Source organism: Colletotrichum aenigma (genome assembly GCF_013390185.1).
Source record: "Colletotrichum aenigma strain Cg56 chromosome Unknown KSG_Cg56_contig04, whole genome shotgun sequence".
Lineage (NCBI taxonomy): Eukaryota > Fungi > Ascomycota > Sordariomycetes > Glomerellales > Glomerellaceae > Colletotrichum > Colletotrichum aenigma.
In genome coordinates this window covers 2,835,405-2,853,412 of record NW_023500910.1, presented here as the reverse complement: position 1 = coordinate 2,853,412, position 18,008 = coordinate 2,835,405, and the positions used below count along the sequence as shown (strand labels likewise).

At 47.8% G+C, this 18,008-nt stretch overlaps 4 protein-coding genes across 4 annotated transcripts; 1 reads left to right on the top strand and 3 right to left on the bottom strand.

Moving 5' to 3' along the window:
- Window positions 1-1,978: 1,978 nt before the first annotated feature.
- On the bottom strand, window positions 1,979-3,537 carry CGCA056_v006653 (Dihydrolipoyl dehydrogenase; the record flags this gene model as incomplete). Its single annotated transcript, XM_037321902.1, has 3 exons — window positions 1,979-2,596; window positions 2,652-3,356; window positions 3,427-3,537. 3 exons carry the CDS (start codon window positions 3,535-3,537, stop codon window positions 1,979-1,981), a joined length of 1,434 nt encoding a protein of 477 aa, XP_037180256.1.
- Window positions 3,538-4,709: 1,172 nt separating this feature from the next.
- On the bottom strand, window positions 4,710-7,313 carry sgd1 (Suppressor of glycerol defect protein 1; the record flags this gene model as incomplete). The annotated part of the gene is made up of 1 exon (XM_037321901.1): window positions 4,710-7,313. The coding sequence occupies one exon, from the start codon at window positions 7,311-7,313 to the stop codon at window positions 4,710-4,712; it is 2,604 nt and encodes an 867-aa protein (XP_037180255.1).
- Window positions 7,314-7,721: 408 nt separating this feature from the next.
- Window positions 7,722-8,303, top strand: srp14 (Signal recognition particle subunit srp14; the record flags this gene model as incomplete). The annotated part of the gene is made up of 3 exons (XM_037321900.1): window positions 7,722-7,748; window positions 7,872-7,950; window positions 8,008-8,303. The coding sequence occupies 3 exons, from the start codon at window positions 7,722-7,724 to the stop codon at window positions 8,301-8,303; spliced, it is 402 nt and encodes a 133-aa protein (XP_037180254.1).
- Window positions 8,304-10,116: 1,813 nt separating this feature from the next.
- CGCA056_v006650 (putative RNA-binding protein) lies at window positions 10,117-11,955 on the bottom strand (the record flags this gene model as incomplete). The annotated part of the gene is made up of 7 exons (XM_037321899.1): window positions 10,117-10,404; window positions 10,460-10,908; window positions 10,978-11,029; window positions 11,092-11,250; window positions 11,315-11,408; window positions 11,572-11,638; window positions 11,751-11,955. 7 exons carry the CDS (start codon window positions 11,953-11,955, stop codon window positions 10,117-10,119), a joined length of 1,314 nt encoding a protein of 437 aa, XP_037180253.1.
- Between the last annotated feature and the right edge of the window lie 6,053 nt (window positions 11,956-18,008).

Sequence of the window (18,008 nt, the reverse complement as noted above, 5' to 3'; positions counted from 1 at the left end):
GCGACTGCTAAGGTGGAGGTGTTGAAGGGTTGGCTATAGGAGGTGTAGGCGTCTGTAAATATATATCAAGCTTTTTGATGATATAGTCTGGGTCCTATGGTGAAATTCTAGCGCCTTAGAAAGCAGACCTGATGTTTTCCTTATTAAAAACCTTATTATAGGCCTAGTAGAAGGCAACAAAGAACTCAGACTTAGTGATATGATTTATAGAGGCTCTGATGAATTGGTTGATTTCATCACTATATGCGCGTTTTAAAGGTGAATAAAGGGTAATATCTAATAGCTGAAGTAGATATAATAAATATATAGGTATACTAATAGTTATAATATTGTTCTACTTATAGTAATTATTAAATTCAGCTAATAAATAGCTCTTATAGCTGTTGATAATAAGCATCTAATAGACACCCTTTATTTAGTTCTTAGTGTGTTTATTAAAGTGTTTAATCTAGTTAAGACCTATCTAATTATCTGTCTATCTATTAGCAGTAGGTTTAATCACCTAGTTGCCTAGAAAACCTGATTCTATAGTCTAAACAGTAAGGTGATATACACCCTTAACAATTACAAACAGAGGGATATACTACCTGCCTGAATTAATATATTTAATAATTATAGCCTATTTATAGTTGCCAGGCTGGACAGACTTTACTTTGCTGCGTTAATCAGCATATATAACCACTATTAACATAGTGATCATACCTATTATAAAGCCAGTTTCATCAAAATTATATAGGTCCCCCTCTTAGATGCCATACTTAGCCATCATATTGCGTAATAGTGCAAACCACTTTAATATAACCTGAGGATCTTCTTAAAGAGCCCTTTAATAATCGTATAGATAATTAAACTTAGTTTTCAGAGCAGGCTGTGAGTCTACAAACCGCCTGGCCTATTGCTTGCTAACAGGCTCGCTATTACGCGCTCTCAGCAGGAGATTAGCCATATCTTCCACACTGCTGAGGCAGAAAGGAAATCCTCTGGAATCCCATTCAATAACGTATTAGAGAAGTGTTTTCTCTTCGATCAGATTGAGTTTATATCGTTAGGGTTAAGCTTATTCGCATCGCAGTCAGTTATTCATTCTATCAGCTAAGGTGCTCTTTAGGATATTATAGGTCTTTGCAGCACGCGAAATGCTTAAGTTATTACCTGCAGCGCGTGTCGATTGGATCGTTTTAATCGCGAGAATGACTTTGTCTTCTTGGGTGTAGATTAGCATTATGGTTGTTAAGATTTTACGCGTCAAAGGTTTAAGTGATTTGGACGTAAGAGTGTTTAGAAAAAAACGTCCGGCTGACTGGTCCGGCTGGCTGACTGATGAACCACGTTATAAGTTATTTAAAGTAGAGGGAATTAATAGATTTAAAGGGTTTTTCCCCCCTACTTTATAGGAGTTCTAGCTAGTATATTTAAAAGTTTTTTCTCCTACTTTATAGAGGTTTTAGCTAATATATTTAGAGGTTTTTTTATAACTAATTATTTTCGCTTAATTAGAATAAAGTTTAAAGGTAGTAGATGAAAGGTTATATAAGTAGTTAAATATAACCTTTCTTCTAAAAGGCACTTTATATTAAGCTAAAATATATATTTAACTTTAAATAAATATTTACTTATTAATAAGAATATATAAGGTTTCCTTATTACTTTTCCTTATTTATAAAAAGTATAAGTAAAAATACTTATATAGTATTTCTAGAATTCTACCTATATATAAAGTAAATTTTCTTATAGTCTTTCTTTAAAGAGGCTATGTTATAAATATAAACTTTATAAAAATGCTATATATATTTTTAATAAAAAGATATAATATCTTTCTAAAAGTATTTTAAACTTAGTTAAATATAAAAACCACTTGTGAGTAGACCTCTATCTGCTGTTCTTACTATCTTTTAAAGTACATCTGTTATATGCTCTTATTTCAAGCATCCGTGGTCTGCTAAATTTACTAATCAGCCTACTTACCCCTCATCCTAGTCTACATGTGGATAGGCTTTGAGTAGGTGGCCATAGCAGCCTCCTTGAAGGCCTCAGCAAGAGTGGGATGGGCATGGCAGGTACGTGCGATATCCTCACTGGACGCTCCATACTCAAGAGCCAGCGTAGCCTCCGCAATCATCTCGCCCGCATTAGGCCCAACGATGTGCACTCCAAGGAGCCTGTCGGTTTCAGGGTCGGCAAGCATCTTGACCATGCCCTCAGTGTCCATGTTGGTCTTGGCGCGAGAGTTGGCACTGAATGGGAAGGAACCGACCCGGTAAGGGATGTTCTGGGACTTCAGATCCTGCTCGCTCTGACCGACCCAGGCAACCTCGGGATACGTGTACATGACGGAAGGGATGACACCATAGTTGACGTGACCGTAGCCTTTCTTGATGTACTCGACCACGGCAACAGCCTCTTCCTCAGCCTTGTGCGCAAGCATGGGCCCGAAGGTTGCGTCGCCCACACAGCGGATGTGGGGGATCTTGGTGCGGTATTCGGAATCGATGATGACGCGTCCTCGCTCATCCACCTCCAGGCCGATGTTCTCGAGGCCAAGACCTCCGGTGTACGGCCTACGGCCAATGGCGACAAGGACAACTTCAGCGTCGATCTAGAACTAACGTTAGAACCATCTCGCTATTCGCATCCCGAAAAGTGGTACGTACGGTCTCGGGCTTGCCACCTTTGGCAGCGTCAACCTCCAATTTCACATTGTCGCCGCTCTTGTCACCGCCCACGACTTTGGTGCTGGTCTTGAAGTTGATACCCTGCTTCTTCAAGATCTTCTGAGTGCTCTTTGAGATCTCGGCGTCCATTCCGGGGCCACCGATCTGGTTGAGAAACTCGACAACTGTCACCTTGCTTCCCAGTCGGGACCACACAGAAGCCATCTCCAAACCAATAATGCCACCTCCAATAACGACAAGAGACTCGGGTATCTTTTCCAGGGCAAGCGCGCCGGTGCTGGTGACCACACGCTTCTCATCAATCTCCAAGCCGGGGAAGGGAGTCGCCTCACTTCCAGTGGCAATCAGGATATTCTTTCCGCGAACCGACGTCTCGCCGCCGTCATTCAGGTCGACCTTGATCTCGTTCTCGTTGACGAAAGAGCCAGAGCCCTTGATGTACTCAACACCGTTTTTCTTGAAGAGGAACTCGACGCCCTTTGTGAGGCCACCAACTGCAGTGTCCTTGGCCTTCATGAACTGCTCCAAGTTCAACTTGACGTCGGCGACGTCGATTCCGCGGTTTTTAGTGTCGTGCTTGATGGTATGGTAGAGGTGAGAGTTGTTGAGAAGTGCTTTGGAGGGAATGCAGCCGACGTTAAGACAGGTTCCGCCGAGGGTGCCGCGCTTCTCAATGCAGGCGACCTAAAGACAATCTCAGTCAGTCGCACTGCTAACCGGATATCTTGACTGCGCAGCGCGCAACGCGGGTTACCTTCATGCCCTCTTGGCCAGCCTTGATAGCAGCGACATAGCCAGCAACACCGCCACCAATGATGACCAGATCCTTCTCTTCTGTGGGCGCAAAGACGTCAGCTGATGTCATCTTTGGCGCAACGTTATATGTTCCTTTCCAGGAGATCATTCAGGCATAGGATTCTTCACCCACCAGAGGCAGAGGCGTAGGCTCGACTCCATCTTGAAAGCTGAGAGGGCACAACGGCGGGCAGACTAGAGGAAGACAGTGTGAGCGTCATGAACCGTGACGTGGGTGATGCAGGCACACGGCGAAGTCGGAGAAGAGAGGGAGCCTCACGAGGTGTGTTTCCTGAATGCCGACTTGGCCGCGGTACGGGGTATCAATCGACTGGACAGCATGGCGGTATCTGAGACGGGATGGCGAATCGGCGATCAATTGAAAGGAGCTCAGAAGGAAACGAACGAGAGGGGGAGGTGCGAGAGGGAAGGAAAGAAATTGTTGCGACACTTGTTCCCTAAGGTGTGTGGATGAGTGGGATAGTTGAATTGACGGGACGGCGCAGTCTAATGTTGGGCAAGCTTCGGATCGAATTGGAGCTTTCCTCATCAATCATGGGACGGGGGTGCTGAATTTTACGTCTGCCGGGGCGGGCACGTCCAGTAGCCTGCATCCAGTCTCCAGCGGTTGGGTTTGCAGGGATGGAGGTCGCATATATACGTGTTAAGCGTATAACCCCGGTATCTCCTTGCTAAACTATGCAATCTAGAGGCCGCGGCTCCCAACGTTCTCCTCCATTCCGTATCATACGCCTCCGTCATCTCCCGCGTCCAGGCGATCTTAGCCGCAACCCGCCCGGCTACCCTTCCGCCCATACCTACTTCGGCGTCTGTCACGGATACGGCGCCGATTCCCCGGCTAAAGGACGAGAATTACCATGAAGCATAATAATGTCAGCAACAGCCTGGAACATGCTGACACCAGCCCATGGGCTTGCTATACGGAGGTCCAGGCCACATCTTTGATCTGCAGCAATTTTCTTGTTACTAGAAGAGCATTGCCGCCGTTAGACGTTACTAGCAGGGTTCACTTAATCCAACACCCGCAACGGCTCCAAATGCCTTTTTTTTTTCGGGAACACATCGCGGGACTGGATACACCACCACGCGACCTATGCTACGCTGCCGTATCAATCTGCGATTGTTGCACACGCTCATACGGAAGTCACGTCCACTCGCCCGCCTTCTGAGGCTTGAGATTTGACGTCTTTTCTTCTTGTTTTTCTTCCCTGGTTCTTCTATCTACCTGTGATCATCGTTTGTAGGCCTTCGTAAAAGCACTTCGGCAGCCTTGCAAGCCAATTTCACCCTCCTGGCGTCTTTCTTGCCGTCTACAAGATCTGTATCTCGCACCTTTTCCCGCAAGAAGTATGCAATGCTTCGAGCGAGCTCGGGCGCCAGCCCGCTGCTAAACGCCACCCCGAGAGCCTGCCCTAGAGTCCTGTCTTTGGCCCGACTGCACTCTTGAAGCACGGTGATGAGCAACACTTCGACGAAAAGACTTGTCGTGTCCTTTACGTAGGCAAGATTCAGGGCTTTGAGAACACCGAGACTCACAGAACCATCAGCAACCAGGCTGCCCATCATCTTGGCTGTGTTGATAAGCCTGCGATCGTCCGTGGCCTCCTCATCCTCATCCTCTGGTTCCTGCCCAAATAACGGCTCGCCGAGCCGTCGAAAAAGGGTCCATATTGTGTCTTGGAACGCGTACTTGATGCGCGAGTCACTACAGAACTTCTTAGCTACAAGGGTGTAGTAAGGGTTATAGTGCTGCTGCGCTCCAGAGCATTGGATGAGCACATTCGGCACCTCGCGTTTATTGTACTTGTTGAGTTTGAGCTTCAGAATGCGCATGTATGCGTCCTGATAGTCAGCTGCCGCAACGAGGGCAACGAAAATCGCACGCCGAACATCCGTATTCATACCTTGTTCTCGCGCAAGCTGTGCATAGTCGAGGGTTATGAGATCGTCGGCATCGGCGACCACAAGGTCGTCACCCTCGTCAGTAAAGTCATGGCCGTCGTCCGTATTCTTCGTGAAACCGCGAGTATTCCGGACGTCCGCCTCTGAAGGTCCTACGCCAGCCCAGCTGGCCCCCACAAGCCACCATTTGCCGGTCTTATCCGCATTTTCGATATCCCGTAAGCCAATTCGTAGTGGTTCCGTGGCCTTCAGCTTCTGAGTATCAAGTGAACCCAGAACCTTTTTCATGCGTGTGACATGGTCGTTGAGAATGACCAAGTCCTGTGTGCCGGCCTTCAGTTTGTTGTTCTTGAGGTCGCTGATAGTCTCGATCATGAATTTCGTCCGGACCGTGACGTTACTCTCCCCAATCTTAGCGACTGCAGGACGCATCAGGCTGACGATGTCTTTGAGGGCCAACGGGTCATCTTTTCGCAACTGGGGCCCAGCTACGCGAACGACCCGCAGCAAGAGCTCAGCGTTCAGCTCTGAGAGGTCGCCCAGTAGAAGCCGCACAACGTCGAACATAAGATTGCTGCCAATGACGCGAAAAATGTACGTCTCCGCGAGGACTGTAATCAAGTTGGATGTCTCTTTTGTGGGAACCTGTTGCTGGCTAGCGGCGGTCGTCGCCTTCTTCCTCTCTTGTTGAAACCGCTCCACCGATGTCGTCAGAAAGTGTGCCGCAAAGTCAATGCCGATGACCTTATAAAGAGCAGCGACAAAACCAGCGGACAGAACTAAAAGGGTGTCGGGTTTGCTTGTGGGGTCGCAAATCTGAGCCATCAGTAGTTCCGTCAAAATGCTGTTCGTATGACCTCTCGGATAATCACGGTAGACTTTCTCAATCTCACCGACAATCGATACCAAATTTGCTTCTGCAACTCTGTTGACGGGACCCTGCAACTTTCTGCGAATCTGGGCCTCGAGGTTGGTGTCGCCTCCCACTCTGGCTCGCATTGATGGCGGTGTGTACTTTGAGGACTGTGTGCCAGCAGCCACTGGTGGCAAATATGGATTTTCCCTGACCCGTCTAGGAGCTGTTGGCATCTCCTCCGAATCTGAACCGAAACCAACAAAAGATTGCTGGTCACCCAAGTCGTCATCGTTGACGCCTTCCGCATCGTCATCATTAATATCCTTGTCACTCTCCTCTGCTGAATCGCTCAAATCATCGTCCTCCGACGGCTCGTCGCCTTGGTCGAAGACTCTGTCATCTTCACCGCTTTCTGCAACATATGCCGCATCGTTTCGAGATCGGTTCGCGTTCCTCCGCTTTTGCGCAAGCCATTGCTTGTATTCACTGGTCTGCTCCGCTTCCTCCTCCTCGCCGCTGCCGTTGCTTAAATCGCCAAGCAGGTCCACCAATCCGTCATCTTTAAAGGCCTGGGGCAGTGATTTCCGACCCTTTCTAAGCCCTAACTTTCGTTCAAGTTGCTCGATCTCAGCATTGTCTTGGGCTAGCCGGTCGCGAACGGCACGCGAAGGTTGTTTCATGGCGGGCTGTTCGCCCTTGACATCGTCGGCATACTCGGGAGAGCTCCTCTTGCGCTTCTTGGAGGCAGACAGCGGTGATGCGCGCGGTTCTATCGTCTGTAGGTGGCTGTCGGCGCGACGGTCTGTGTCGTTCAAACCACCAGCGTCGTCATCGTCATCGTTATCCTCATTCTCTGGCCCCCGTGCATAGTGGCGTTTGGTTGAATGCAAATCCTGTAAAAATAGGGATTGGCGCTGCTTCTTGGACTGTCTTTCAAATTTGCGACGGTCCTTCCTGTTCTGATCTTGGCTTTTCCACCGCCCGCGAGATCGAGAGGCACTGGGCTCGCCCGGAGCCCCAATCTCTTGGAGGAGCTTCGGCGGCAGAGAAAGCTGCTTGGGAGGCATTGTCGGGGAGGGTTTACAGGATTGAGGCCAATCACCAGATTGGGTCCTTTAAGTAAGACGACGAGGGACGCCAAGATCGAGTGCAAAGGTAGGGCAGCAGGAAAAGCGAAAAGATATGTGACAATTTTGACTTTCTTTTCAAAGTCTTCATGAAGCGTCGCCTGGAACTTTTCTATGGAGCACGGACCCGGTGGAGACTGGCGAGCGAAGGAATGACAGGGATGCGGACAGCGCTAACCTTAAAGCACCTAGCTCCAGGTGTCAAGGCGCAAATCCAGGGCTGGGCGCACGGGGTCCTTGACAAGATCAATTTGGCGGGGCATTTGATATGCTCAACGACGTCTCTCTTCTTGCGGACCCAAGGCTGATGAGAACGCAACATCCAACAAGCAGCCCCCAGACTGGATCATGGCTCGTCATTTGAGCCACGACGAAGTATGTGTCTCGGTTCCCCCCCCCCCCCCCCCCCTTTTTTTTTTTTTTTTTTTTGGTTCTTCTTCTTCTTTTTCATAACTTGTCTTCACCCGCATCACGCGCAGGCTGAGCTGACCGAGTTAGTTCTTCGGCAAGCTAGCCGACCTTTTCGAGCAGCGCAAGAGCAAAGGCCATGGCTCCATCTTCCTCGTTCAGAAGCGACGTATGCAAATGAGCCCGGGACAGGAGAGTACAATTGCACTAACATCGGCGTTCTTAGTCTCCTACGGACAAGATGTTCCCGCTGCGACAGATACCGATCCGTTTCCGGACCTAAACCCAACGAAACCCTTACCCGTGCTGGTCCGCGCCTCCAACGGCAAATCCAAAATGCACCGAGATGCAAAGATCAAATTGTCAACTGTTGTGGAGGTTGATGCCTTGGACGCCTTCTACGCTCGATATGCCGACCTATGCAAGAGCGGGATGACTGCTCTCAAGCCCAGGGACAGAAGCAAGAAGAAGGCAAAGGCCCGAAGAAAGAAGGGAGGAGCGCCAACAGTTACTGCATCCTAACGAATTACGACTTTAGAGCAACCTTCAACAGCCCGGGCTAATAGCCCCACGAACTGTCTGCGCAACATAGCCATCGGGTGAAAATCGAGCTGGAGACGATCAGGAAGAAAATGGAGGAAGGTCAGACCGGACAGGACTGACTGCGAACCCGAATCCCTCTTACTGTTTTGACGGCCTTGTTTTTCTTTTCTTTTTTGGCTGCAATTCTCCAGCTGACGATGGGATGTAAGCGAGTATGTTCTACAGACCATTTACTGAAGGGTATTCATACCGGGATTGCTACCATGCAGATATACATTCAGACGCAGATAGCCCCCGCGTGTTCGGCCAGATGTCGGGAGCGAACCGGAAGGCCATACTCTTGCGAAAAGCAGATGGCAGATCCTACGAGTCCAACTTCGCGTCTTCATGTCCCACAGCGCTATTTGCCTGATGAACAAGTGCTGTAGTCACCGGGCAATGCACCATATCCAGAGCAGAAATAAGCGTCATCATCAAATGCTTCCAGTGCCTCCCTGACTCGTGTACATGCTCCGCACTCACATCGCCCTGGCCTTTTTGGATTTCCTACATACATACACAAGCTCTCTGGACAGCGGGAAGTTGGGTCGCTGCTTTCACAACTTGCTAGTTTCTTGCGGCTCACCCATCTCGCGCCACAGGTTGGGCACCTGTGTAGATGAAGCTCGCACATTTGCTCTTTGTTTTTGGGTACGCAATACTGATAGGTCCAATGCTGTGGATGTCATGCAAAAGCTTAACCTCTTGTATTGTGGCAATGTCGGGCTTATATGTGATATTGAGTCGTGGGCAGGCTGGCGAAACGAGAATCGCGGTTAGCACACTCCCTTGCTGCAAGAAGGCCGTGAAGCTGATCGGAGGTGCCGATGGAACGAATATGCAACCAGCCAGCCGGCGTTCCTGTGGATGTGACGCACCGAGTGATGACTAGAGGTGCGTCAAGTAGTCTCCGGGGTAGCAAACTGCAGGAAACTGACCGACAGGAATGATCTAGAAGGAAAACATCCACAGTGTGACGACGACCCGGAAGGCTGGGGTTGTGCCAGATCTATTGCTGCAGGTAATCTTCAAACAAGAGGGTTCCCAAGAACCAAGCGCATTTCAACTCAGCTTGTGCATTGAGTATCGTCTTACGGCCCCTGACAACTTGAGCAGCAGATTGCTACGAACGAGTTTGACCTAGAGTCAACGATTGCTCATGAGACGTTATGGTCTTCTACCTGTGTTGCAATATCTGATGCAATCAACGGCTGTACATTATCGCCCTCTACCTGGTGATCTCCAACAACCATCGTCACATGCATAGTTTATGTGCTATTCGAAGTAAATTGCAGGTAAGGGGCCCTGAACAGGCTATCTGCTTGTTGGTGGGAAAGACTCGGCCTCTGCCCGAACTGAGACTTCCACGAACGTCCGTTGTCAGTATCAAGACGAAGTTGGGCCAGCACACCAAAGCAGCTGGACTGACATCCACGTAGTCCGAAAGACCCATCCTAGCTAACGAACCACATTATATGAGATGTCGTGTAGAATACGACCGACACCTTCAATGCTCGACCAGCCATGCACACCAAAGCCCAGCCCGCCTGGAAAACCTGATGGATCGGAATGATGATTTTTTTTTTCGTCGCAGCGCAAGTAAAAAACAATTTAATGAATGTGCAGACTGCGATTGAGAGTGGGTACAAGAACAATTTGCCGGCAGTGTGGTATAGAAATGTGCCGTTTTGGGTGGTCTATCGACCGATATCGCGAACCTAGACACGGAATTGTGTCAAACTTATTCGGCAAGTTACATGATTTGGTCTTGCGTCAACCCAGCATGCGCGTCAGTCTCCATGCTATCTCCGCCACCAGCCGCATTGAGGTAGCGGACGAAGCTCAGGCCCAAAGGACGGCCACCGTACTGATAACCCTGGAATTTGGCAATCGCGGTTTCTGCAGTGTCTGCAGAGTCAAACCGCACAACGCCAGTACCACGCGAGCGCCCGCTGGGCTCGTACTGGATCTCGGCCTGTTCAACCTTTCCAATAGTAGTGAATAGCTCTACGAGATCCTCGTTGCTGGTGGACCAAGGCAACTGTCAACTATTAGCACTGACATTTCAACGAATTCACAACGATTCGTCAACTCACGTTGCGGACATAGATCGTCTCGCCGCGATCGGTTCCGGCAGTAGCGAAGTCGGTAAATGGGTTGGGAGGGACGGAAGTTGCGTTGCCGGCATCGAAGCCCCCTCCACCACCACCGCCTCCTCCTGAGAAGCCGCCACGGCCATAGCCGCCGCCGCCGCCGCCACCGCCGAAGCCGCCACGACCACCGAATCCACCGCGGCCGTAAGCACCACCGAAACCGCCGCGCATACCGCCGAAACCGCCACGACCGCCAAAACCCATGGGGCCACCCGCACCGGCGAACCTGTCCTCACGAACTTCGAGAAGACGACCCTGCCAGTCATAGCCATTGAACTGCTGGATAGCAGTACGGGCATCGTCAGGGTTCTCGAATACTACTATCCCTGATCCCTTTGGACGGCCATCAGGCCCAAGATGAACATCGGCACGAATGACAACTCCGTTACGAGCTTTTTTCAAAGTGTAAGTTAATGACCATGAGTAATGGGAGCAAGGCTGCGTTGTAATCGCGAACTCACCAGCTTGTCTGAAGAGATCCTTGAGGTCTTGCCAGCCAACAGTGTAGGGGAGCTGTGATATTCGTTAGTTGACAAATGGCGACATTCCGAGGCTGGATTGGAATGGGAACAAACGTTGGCCACGTAAATCTGTCGGCTGCCACCAGCGTTGTAGCCGCCACCGCCACCGCCACCGCCTCCGCCGCCGCCGAAACCGCCAGGGTTCATACCGCCTCCGCCAAAACCGCCGCGGTTAGCTGTGGCGCCGATGAAGCGAGGCTCAGCCTCGCGATCCTGCAGTTTTTGGGTCAGCCCGGATTTCGCTTCGTCAATAGCAGTGCTACCAGTCATGACTTACTTCTCGAACATAGACAAGTCTGCCCATGAGGTTCTGGTTACTGAGCGTTGCCACAGCGTTCTGGGCTTGCTCCCTCGTCGCATATTCCACAATTCTGCATGTTTCGTCAGCGTCGCGAGCCCACAAGAGATAATTGATGAAAGAGCTTACCCGCATCCCTACATAGACCCGTGGACACACGTCCCAACCCGTCAATCCAACAATTCCATCAATAACCAGAGGGAAGAGACCACAAAAGAAAACCAGCCATAGACTACGTGTAGACGCCCACCTTCGACATTCCGTTTGGAAGTAATAGCACGTCGGCGAAGAGAACTTCTCCGGCTAGGAAAGGCAGTTAGTCCAGTTCAACGAGCAACACAAGACCACAGTCACATCTTTGAAGAAACACAGTGTCTTGTTGGTGCAGAAACACATGGGAGGGGAGGGTGCTCACCTTGTCGCATGAAGTCCTTGAGGTGATGCCATTTGACATCGTAGGAAAGATTGCCGACGTAGACGCGTCGGTCCTGTTGCGAAGTCTCCCTAATGTTGCTCATCATTTGCTCTCTAGCAGCTGCGCGCTCCTCGTAGGATCGATGTTGAGGCGCCCCTCCGTACCCAGTGCTAGATCCTCCAGACGGGACTCCGGTGCCAGTCATGGGTGAACGATCTCTTCTTCCACGGTACTCGTCTCTACTGCGGGATCGACTCCGCGGGGAAAATGAGCGGCGTCTTGAGGCGCGATTGGGGCTGCGTGAACGTCCGCGTCGAGGGGATCGAGATCGCTCCCGCTGGCGAGTGTTAGCGCTATGTGCCGCCATCTAGTACAGCGTGTCGATAGCAGCGTGATGCTTGGAGAGGCAGAACTGGATGAAGGAAAAAACGCGTTGGGGAGGGGAGATGCTTCGGTAACAGAAACGTGGCGGGATATGGAAAGTGAGATAGGGTGAGGGAAGGGAGGCGCCAGAGGCGGCTCAGAACGAAGGAATGGATGGGGCGAGTGGGTTTAGACGAGAAGGTAGAGTTGGAAGGTGCACCGAGAGCTCCTGCACCGCCGTAGCCAAAGTCAACCTTCAAAGCTCCATCTCGTCGTCTCTGTACGCATCGGATCATGCTGTAGGAAAGAACCGCAAACCAGAAGCGGAGGTAGGCTTTGGCAGAAGCGCCGAGGGGTAAAACAGCCAAGCGCGAGGTAGAGCAGGTGGGCAGGCAGGCAGATGAGCAGATGGTTTTGGGCAAGTGAAACTGAGCAATATGGGCGCGAGTTCGAGCAGGCTCGGAGGTATGTTGACAGCAGAAAGACAATGGGCCTGGGGGGCTCAAAAGGTCGGCCGGCTCGAAGATGTTGCCAAACGTTAGAAGAGATACTTACGGGTCGATAAGTGTCGCCGGAGTCAGCTACGAAAAGGTAGGGTTAGTCGGAAGGCCGAAACCAGGGAGCTTTAAGAAAAGAGTGCCTGCGAGAAGAAAGCAAGAGAACACGAGCAAAGAAGCAGGAACGACGGAGAAAGGGCACCAGCGGTCGATATTTGGATAGCTGGGGAGGGCGGACGTGGGCAGGCATATGGCAAGACGAGGGGGGGGGCGTAGAGGCACGGTACGGGTCTGGATACGGGAACGGGTACAGCCTAGAACGAGGAGAGTGCAGTGGAGAAGGGGCAGAAGAACATGCAGCTACCAAAGGCACGACAGTACGGTAAGGTACGGGGAGGTACGTTCCTTGCTCACGAAGTCGTAAGGAAAGGGAGGGACGGGCAGGCGGGGGAGGGAAAGGAATCGGCAGGCCAGGTACGGATGTACGTACATCGGTACCTCTTTGGAGTGGTGGAGGAGCAACAGCAGCCACAGAGGCACGACGGAGGGTGGGGAGGGGGGATGAGGAGGGGGGATGAGGGAAGGGAAGGACAGGACAAGGGAGCAGGAGGGGTTGGATAGAGACAGAGACAGACGGACAGAGAGAATGACGGGCCAAGTTGAAAGAGAATGATTGGGGGGTTTCTGGGGCGGAAGTGACAAGCTCAGGTGCGAGTACACGCAGGTAAGGATTCTAGCTTGTAGCTCGTCCATGCATGAATGCCAGCATGACATAGATGAATTCGTAAATAGATGGATGCTTGGTGAAAGGGAATTCCAATGTAGATGGATGATAGGGAGGAGCTGGTGGCCACATCCGCCGTGTGAGCAGGCTCCTGGCTCTGGCTCAAGTTTGGACTTGAGCTTGTTGGGCGTTGTGAGATGCGCGAAACGCGGCGTCAAGCAGGGTTTGGGGTCAGGTACTGAGGAAAGAGGGCAACGAGAGCTAGTGGCACAGCTTGTGGTGAGGCTGGGAGACCAAGCAGGTTGCTTGCTCTTCAAGACACAACATCAAGTCAAAATGCCAATTTCAATTCCTTCGCGCGAGGCAACAACCAACCATGTTTGTGAGCTGGGCGGAAGGAAGCAAGCAAGCAAGCCAATGAACCGCATCCGACCCCAAACCAAAGTAAGGCAATGGCAGGCTAGGCAAGGCGAGGAAAAGCGATGAGAGACGGGGCGGTAACGGTGTACTGTGGAGGACGAGAGGATGCGCGGGAGAACGACGAGGAAACAGACAAGGACAAGCCAGGTATGACAGCCCCAAGGCCAACCAGATGGACGGGAGTAGCAAGGCAATGCAATTGAGCCACCCGCTCTGGAAACGAAATGATGGAACAGCGAACGGAAAAGGATGAGAAAAAGAGATTGACTTACCCATGGCTCCCTACGACTCGCGTCTGTAGACCTGACGAAGAAGGACGGGAGAAAAGAGATAGAGCGATCGCTGAACACCAGTACAACGACGTCTTGATGTGGTTGGTGCTGGTGGCGCGGCGGATGGTGCTTCGCTGTCGTGCTGTTGTGATGCGATGCGATGCGATACAAAGTAATGTGACGCGTGTGTGCGCGTTGCGGTGGTGTATGGACAGATAAGGCGGAAGGGAAAAAGAACAGGAGCGGGAGGAACGAACACAAACGCAGGCGCAGATGCAGGCGCGGACGCAGGCGGCAAGAAAGCAGGCTGGGGTCAGGGCCGGGCCAGGCGAACCAGGCAGCCAGCCACCTTAGGTAAGTTAAGGCAAGACAGGGAGCTGAGATAGGTAGGCGCGACGGCGACGTATCCACAAGGCAAGGCAAGCACGCAAGGTGAGCCAGGTGAGAGAATTTCCAGAGCAGGTGGAAGGTGTGTCTGGGTCTAAACGGCACCTTCGATCCAATAGACGTGACAAAGAGCAAGGTGAGGTGGAACTCGGGACGGGAGGTCCATGGTGCCGTAGGTAAGGTAGGAAGGTACGAATACCTCAACCGGACCTGCTGCACTGGTGCGAGCGGGGGCGGAGAAACGGAACGGAACCAATGCTAGGTGGGGTCGGGTCCAGTCCAGTAAGGTACTTAAGTTGACGGAAGTGAGGTACTATCAGAGCCGCGACTACGGTCTACCGGGCTCAAGCTCAAGGACTCTGACGGATGCAACCTCCATATCTCGACTGTCGGCACCAGGTAAACTAAGAAAGGAGCCGGCCGGACGGAGGAAGCTGAAAGGGCAGCAGCCTCTCAACAACTTTGAGCATTGAGGCAAACAGTAAGGTGCCTTACCTTACCTTCGAAACGCCTGGAAATCCGCCCGGATGGAGGGGCGGCGTTGGTCCTTGGCTTGAATCGGCGGCGACCTCAAGAGTAAAGCTCACCATGGTGGCCTTGCAGGGCAATTTTCAATTCAGACTTGGTCTCGGCTTTCACCCAGGTAAGGTACACAGTAAGTACCCAACTTGGCGTTCTCCAGCTCTCAGTATAAAATACCTCCTCCGTAGCACCCACGGCATTTACCAGTCAGAAGTGGCGCCGACATCCAGTCGCGGCGAACGAGCAATGACACCAGAAAGCACATCAGATGGCTGCGTCAATAGTGCGTGTTCATTGGCCAATCAGCGGCCGATGCGGCGGAGTCCAAGTGAATGCAGGACAGGACATGCGTGAAAGAGCACCGCAGAAGGGTGGAGCTTGAGCTGCATCAGACGACGAGTAAGATACCGTTACTGCTGAGGCGTCAACCTTGGCGCACTGCTGCCCGCCGGTGAGATGCATGCCGTGCGGATGCGGAGTGTGTAGGTAGACGATGCTCTGAAGTTCGCAGCCAGGTTTGCATATGCGAGGGGACTATCTTTTCTTGTCTTTCTCCCTCCCAAGAATGGAAATGGGCAGTAAATTTCCATCTCTCCATAGCGTGAAGTATGTGGTATCATGTCACAGATCACTTTTCTAAAAACAGAGATAACAGCCATATGTCCAACCTACACCCTCTGCCTGCACATCCTGGCGCGACTGATCCCGCAACCTTGAAGGCCTGTGGACTAGGACTGGGGCTTTTGCCTACTGTCCAGGTGTGTCAAGCTAGAGCCATGGCATGTATATACATGTAAGTGAATAGAATATGGTCTACATGACAGAAAGCACAAACACCTGAGTGCCTTATTTGGCCACAATATACTATGCAGTAGTGATTGAGAGAACCTTGAGGGCCATGGTCCTGTCAGTGGGGTGGGGAGGGAGTAAGGTGGCACACACCTCTGTGGCCGCGGACAGAATCCGACCTCTACCGAGTCTGCGATGGCTTGTCTTGCGACTTTCGCGTAGCTTGGTGAGACCGACATGTAGACAGCAAGCATTACCTCGGGCAGTACCTCATTATGAACCTCACATTACCGTAAGCTATGCACGTGGGATCGTGTCCCATATTGTGACATTCGCCTGGCGTGACATTAAAGAACGCAAGATACAAGCCTATACGGAGCAGAAGCTCAAGCACCGACAAGAAGTGTCTGCGTATTCTCAGCTAAGGCATGGTTACTATCCCTTTAGATGCTGAAAATAGCTTAAACTGAGCTATAAAGGTAGTTAACTAATTATATAATTTAATTTATAACTAATAAGGGATGAGGTATATTACTAATAGGGGTAATATACCCTATTTATTATTAAAAAATCTAATAAATTATATTAATATTAAAGCTTTTTTATTATATTACTTTACTTAGTAGTTACTTTCTTAGTAAAGTAGTATATTATATTTAATTTTGCTAAAATAAGTATAGTATTACTTTTTAAGTATATTACTACTAACTTTTTTTAATATAGCTTTTAAATAACGTTTTATATAAGTTTAATGTTTTTATTCTTTTTATATTATCTATAGTTATATGGAGGTTTTTCTAAATTTTAAACTATTAAAAAGTAATATTCTCTAATAATAATAAGCTTGAACTTTTTAATAAATTACTTATAGAGGTTATATTTAAAGTTACTAAAAGGTTTCTAATAAGAAGAATTTATAGCTTTATATAGTAAATATAAGTTTATAAAAGTAACTTTTATAAAAACTATAAGTTAATAAATTAAATTTTTAAGTTAGTAATAACCTTTTAATATACTTAGTAAAAAGTCAAAAATTATAAGCTATTAGCTATTATAATAGCTATATTAAGTAGCTATACTAAAGTAGTTAGCTATAAAAGTATTTAAAGGCTATAAGCTATAGTTAAGTTAAACTAATAGAAGAAATACCCAAAAAGTAGGTATAATATTATTTTACTATTTTTATTTACTTTCTCTAAAATCTTTTTTTCTAACTTTTTAGTAAATATTTACTAAATCTTTATTATAGAGGGTTCTATACTCTATTTTTATAAAATTCTCATTTTTCTTTTAGCTTAGTTTAACTAAACTATCTTTAAACTTTTTTAGTTTAAATAGTTAAACCTTTATAATTATTCTTTTTCTAATCATGATAATCTCTATTCTAGAATAAAACTAATAGTAAAATAAGAACTTCTACTATCTATAATAAGCTTTTATAGTTATAATTATTATTATAAACTAATTTTATTATCCATATAGTAGCTATTTATTATATATTCAGTAAAAGCTTTTTTATTTATTATTATTCTAAATATTAAGATTTTACTTTAGAAGCTATATTATTTAATATCTTAAATCTTTTTAGAGAGGTTTTTTCTATTCTTTAAAATAAAACATTATTTTTTATAAGTTTTACACTTTTTATTTTTAGATATTTTATTCTTTATTTAGTAAACTTTTTCTAAATAATAGCTTTATAATAACTTTATTTTTTATTCTATTTATCTCTTTTTTAAAATAGATATACTATAAAACTATTTAGAACGTTAAATAGTAACTATTATTATTAATTCATTAGTTAAAGTTATAGCTACCTCTATAACTATTTAATAATACTGTTTATCTATTTATAAAGTAATACTTTGTTTTAGTTTAAAATTAATTTTTTCTTCTCCCTGTTATATTATATTATAATAGCTTTTATATTCTATAAACTTTTATTAAGCTTTTATAAAATTTTCTTTCCCTAATATTATTTCTATATCTAATGTTATAAATATTACAACCCTAATTACTTATATGTTATTACTATATAAACCTAATAACTTAGTCAAAAATAATAATATTTATTAATATAACTAATTAAGTAGTAATAAGCTTTATATCTCTTATATTTTATAGCTTTACTAAACTACTAAAGTAGTATATATTAGCATAAATATAAGTATTAAGTTTAAATTATAATATAGCCCCCCTATAAAAAAACTATAGCAAAATTCACTCTATATACAGGTATAATTCTAAAAACACTATATAGGTATTTTAACTTATACCCTCCACT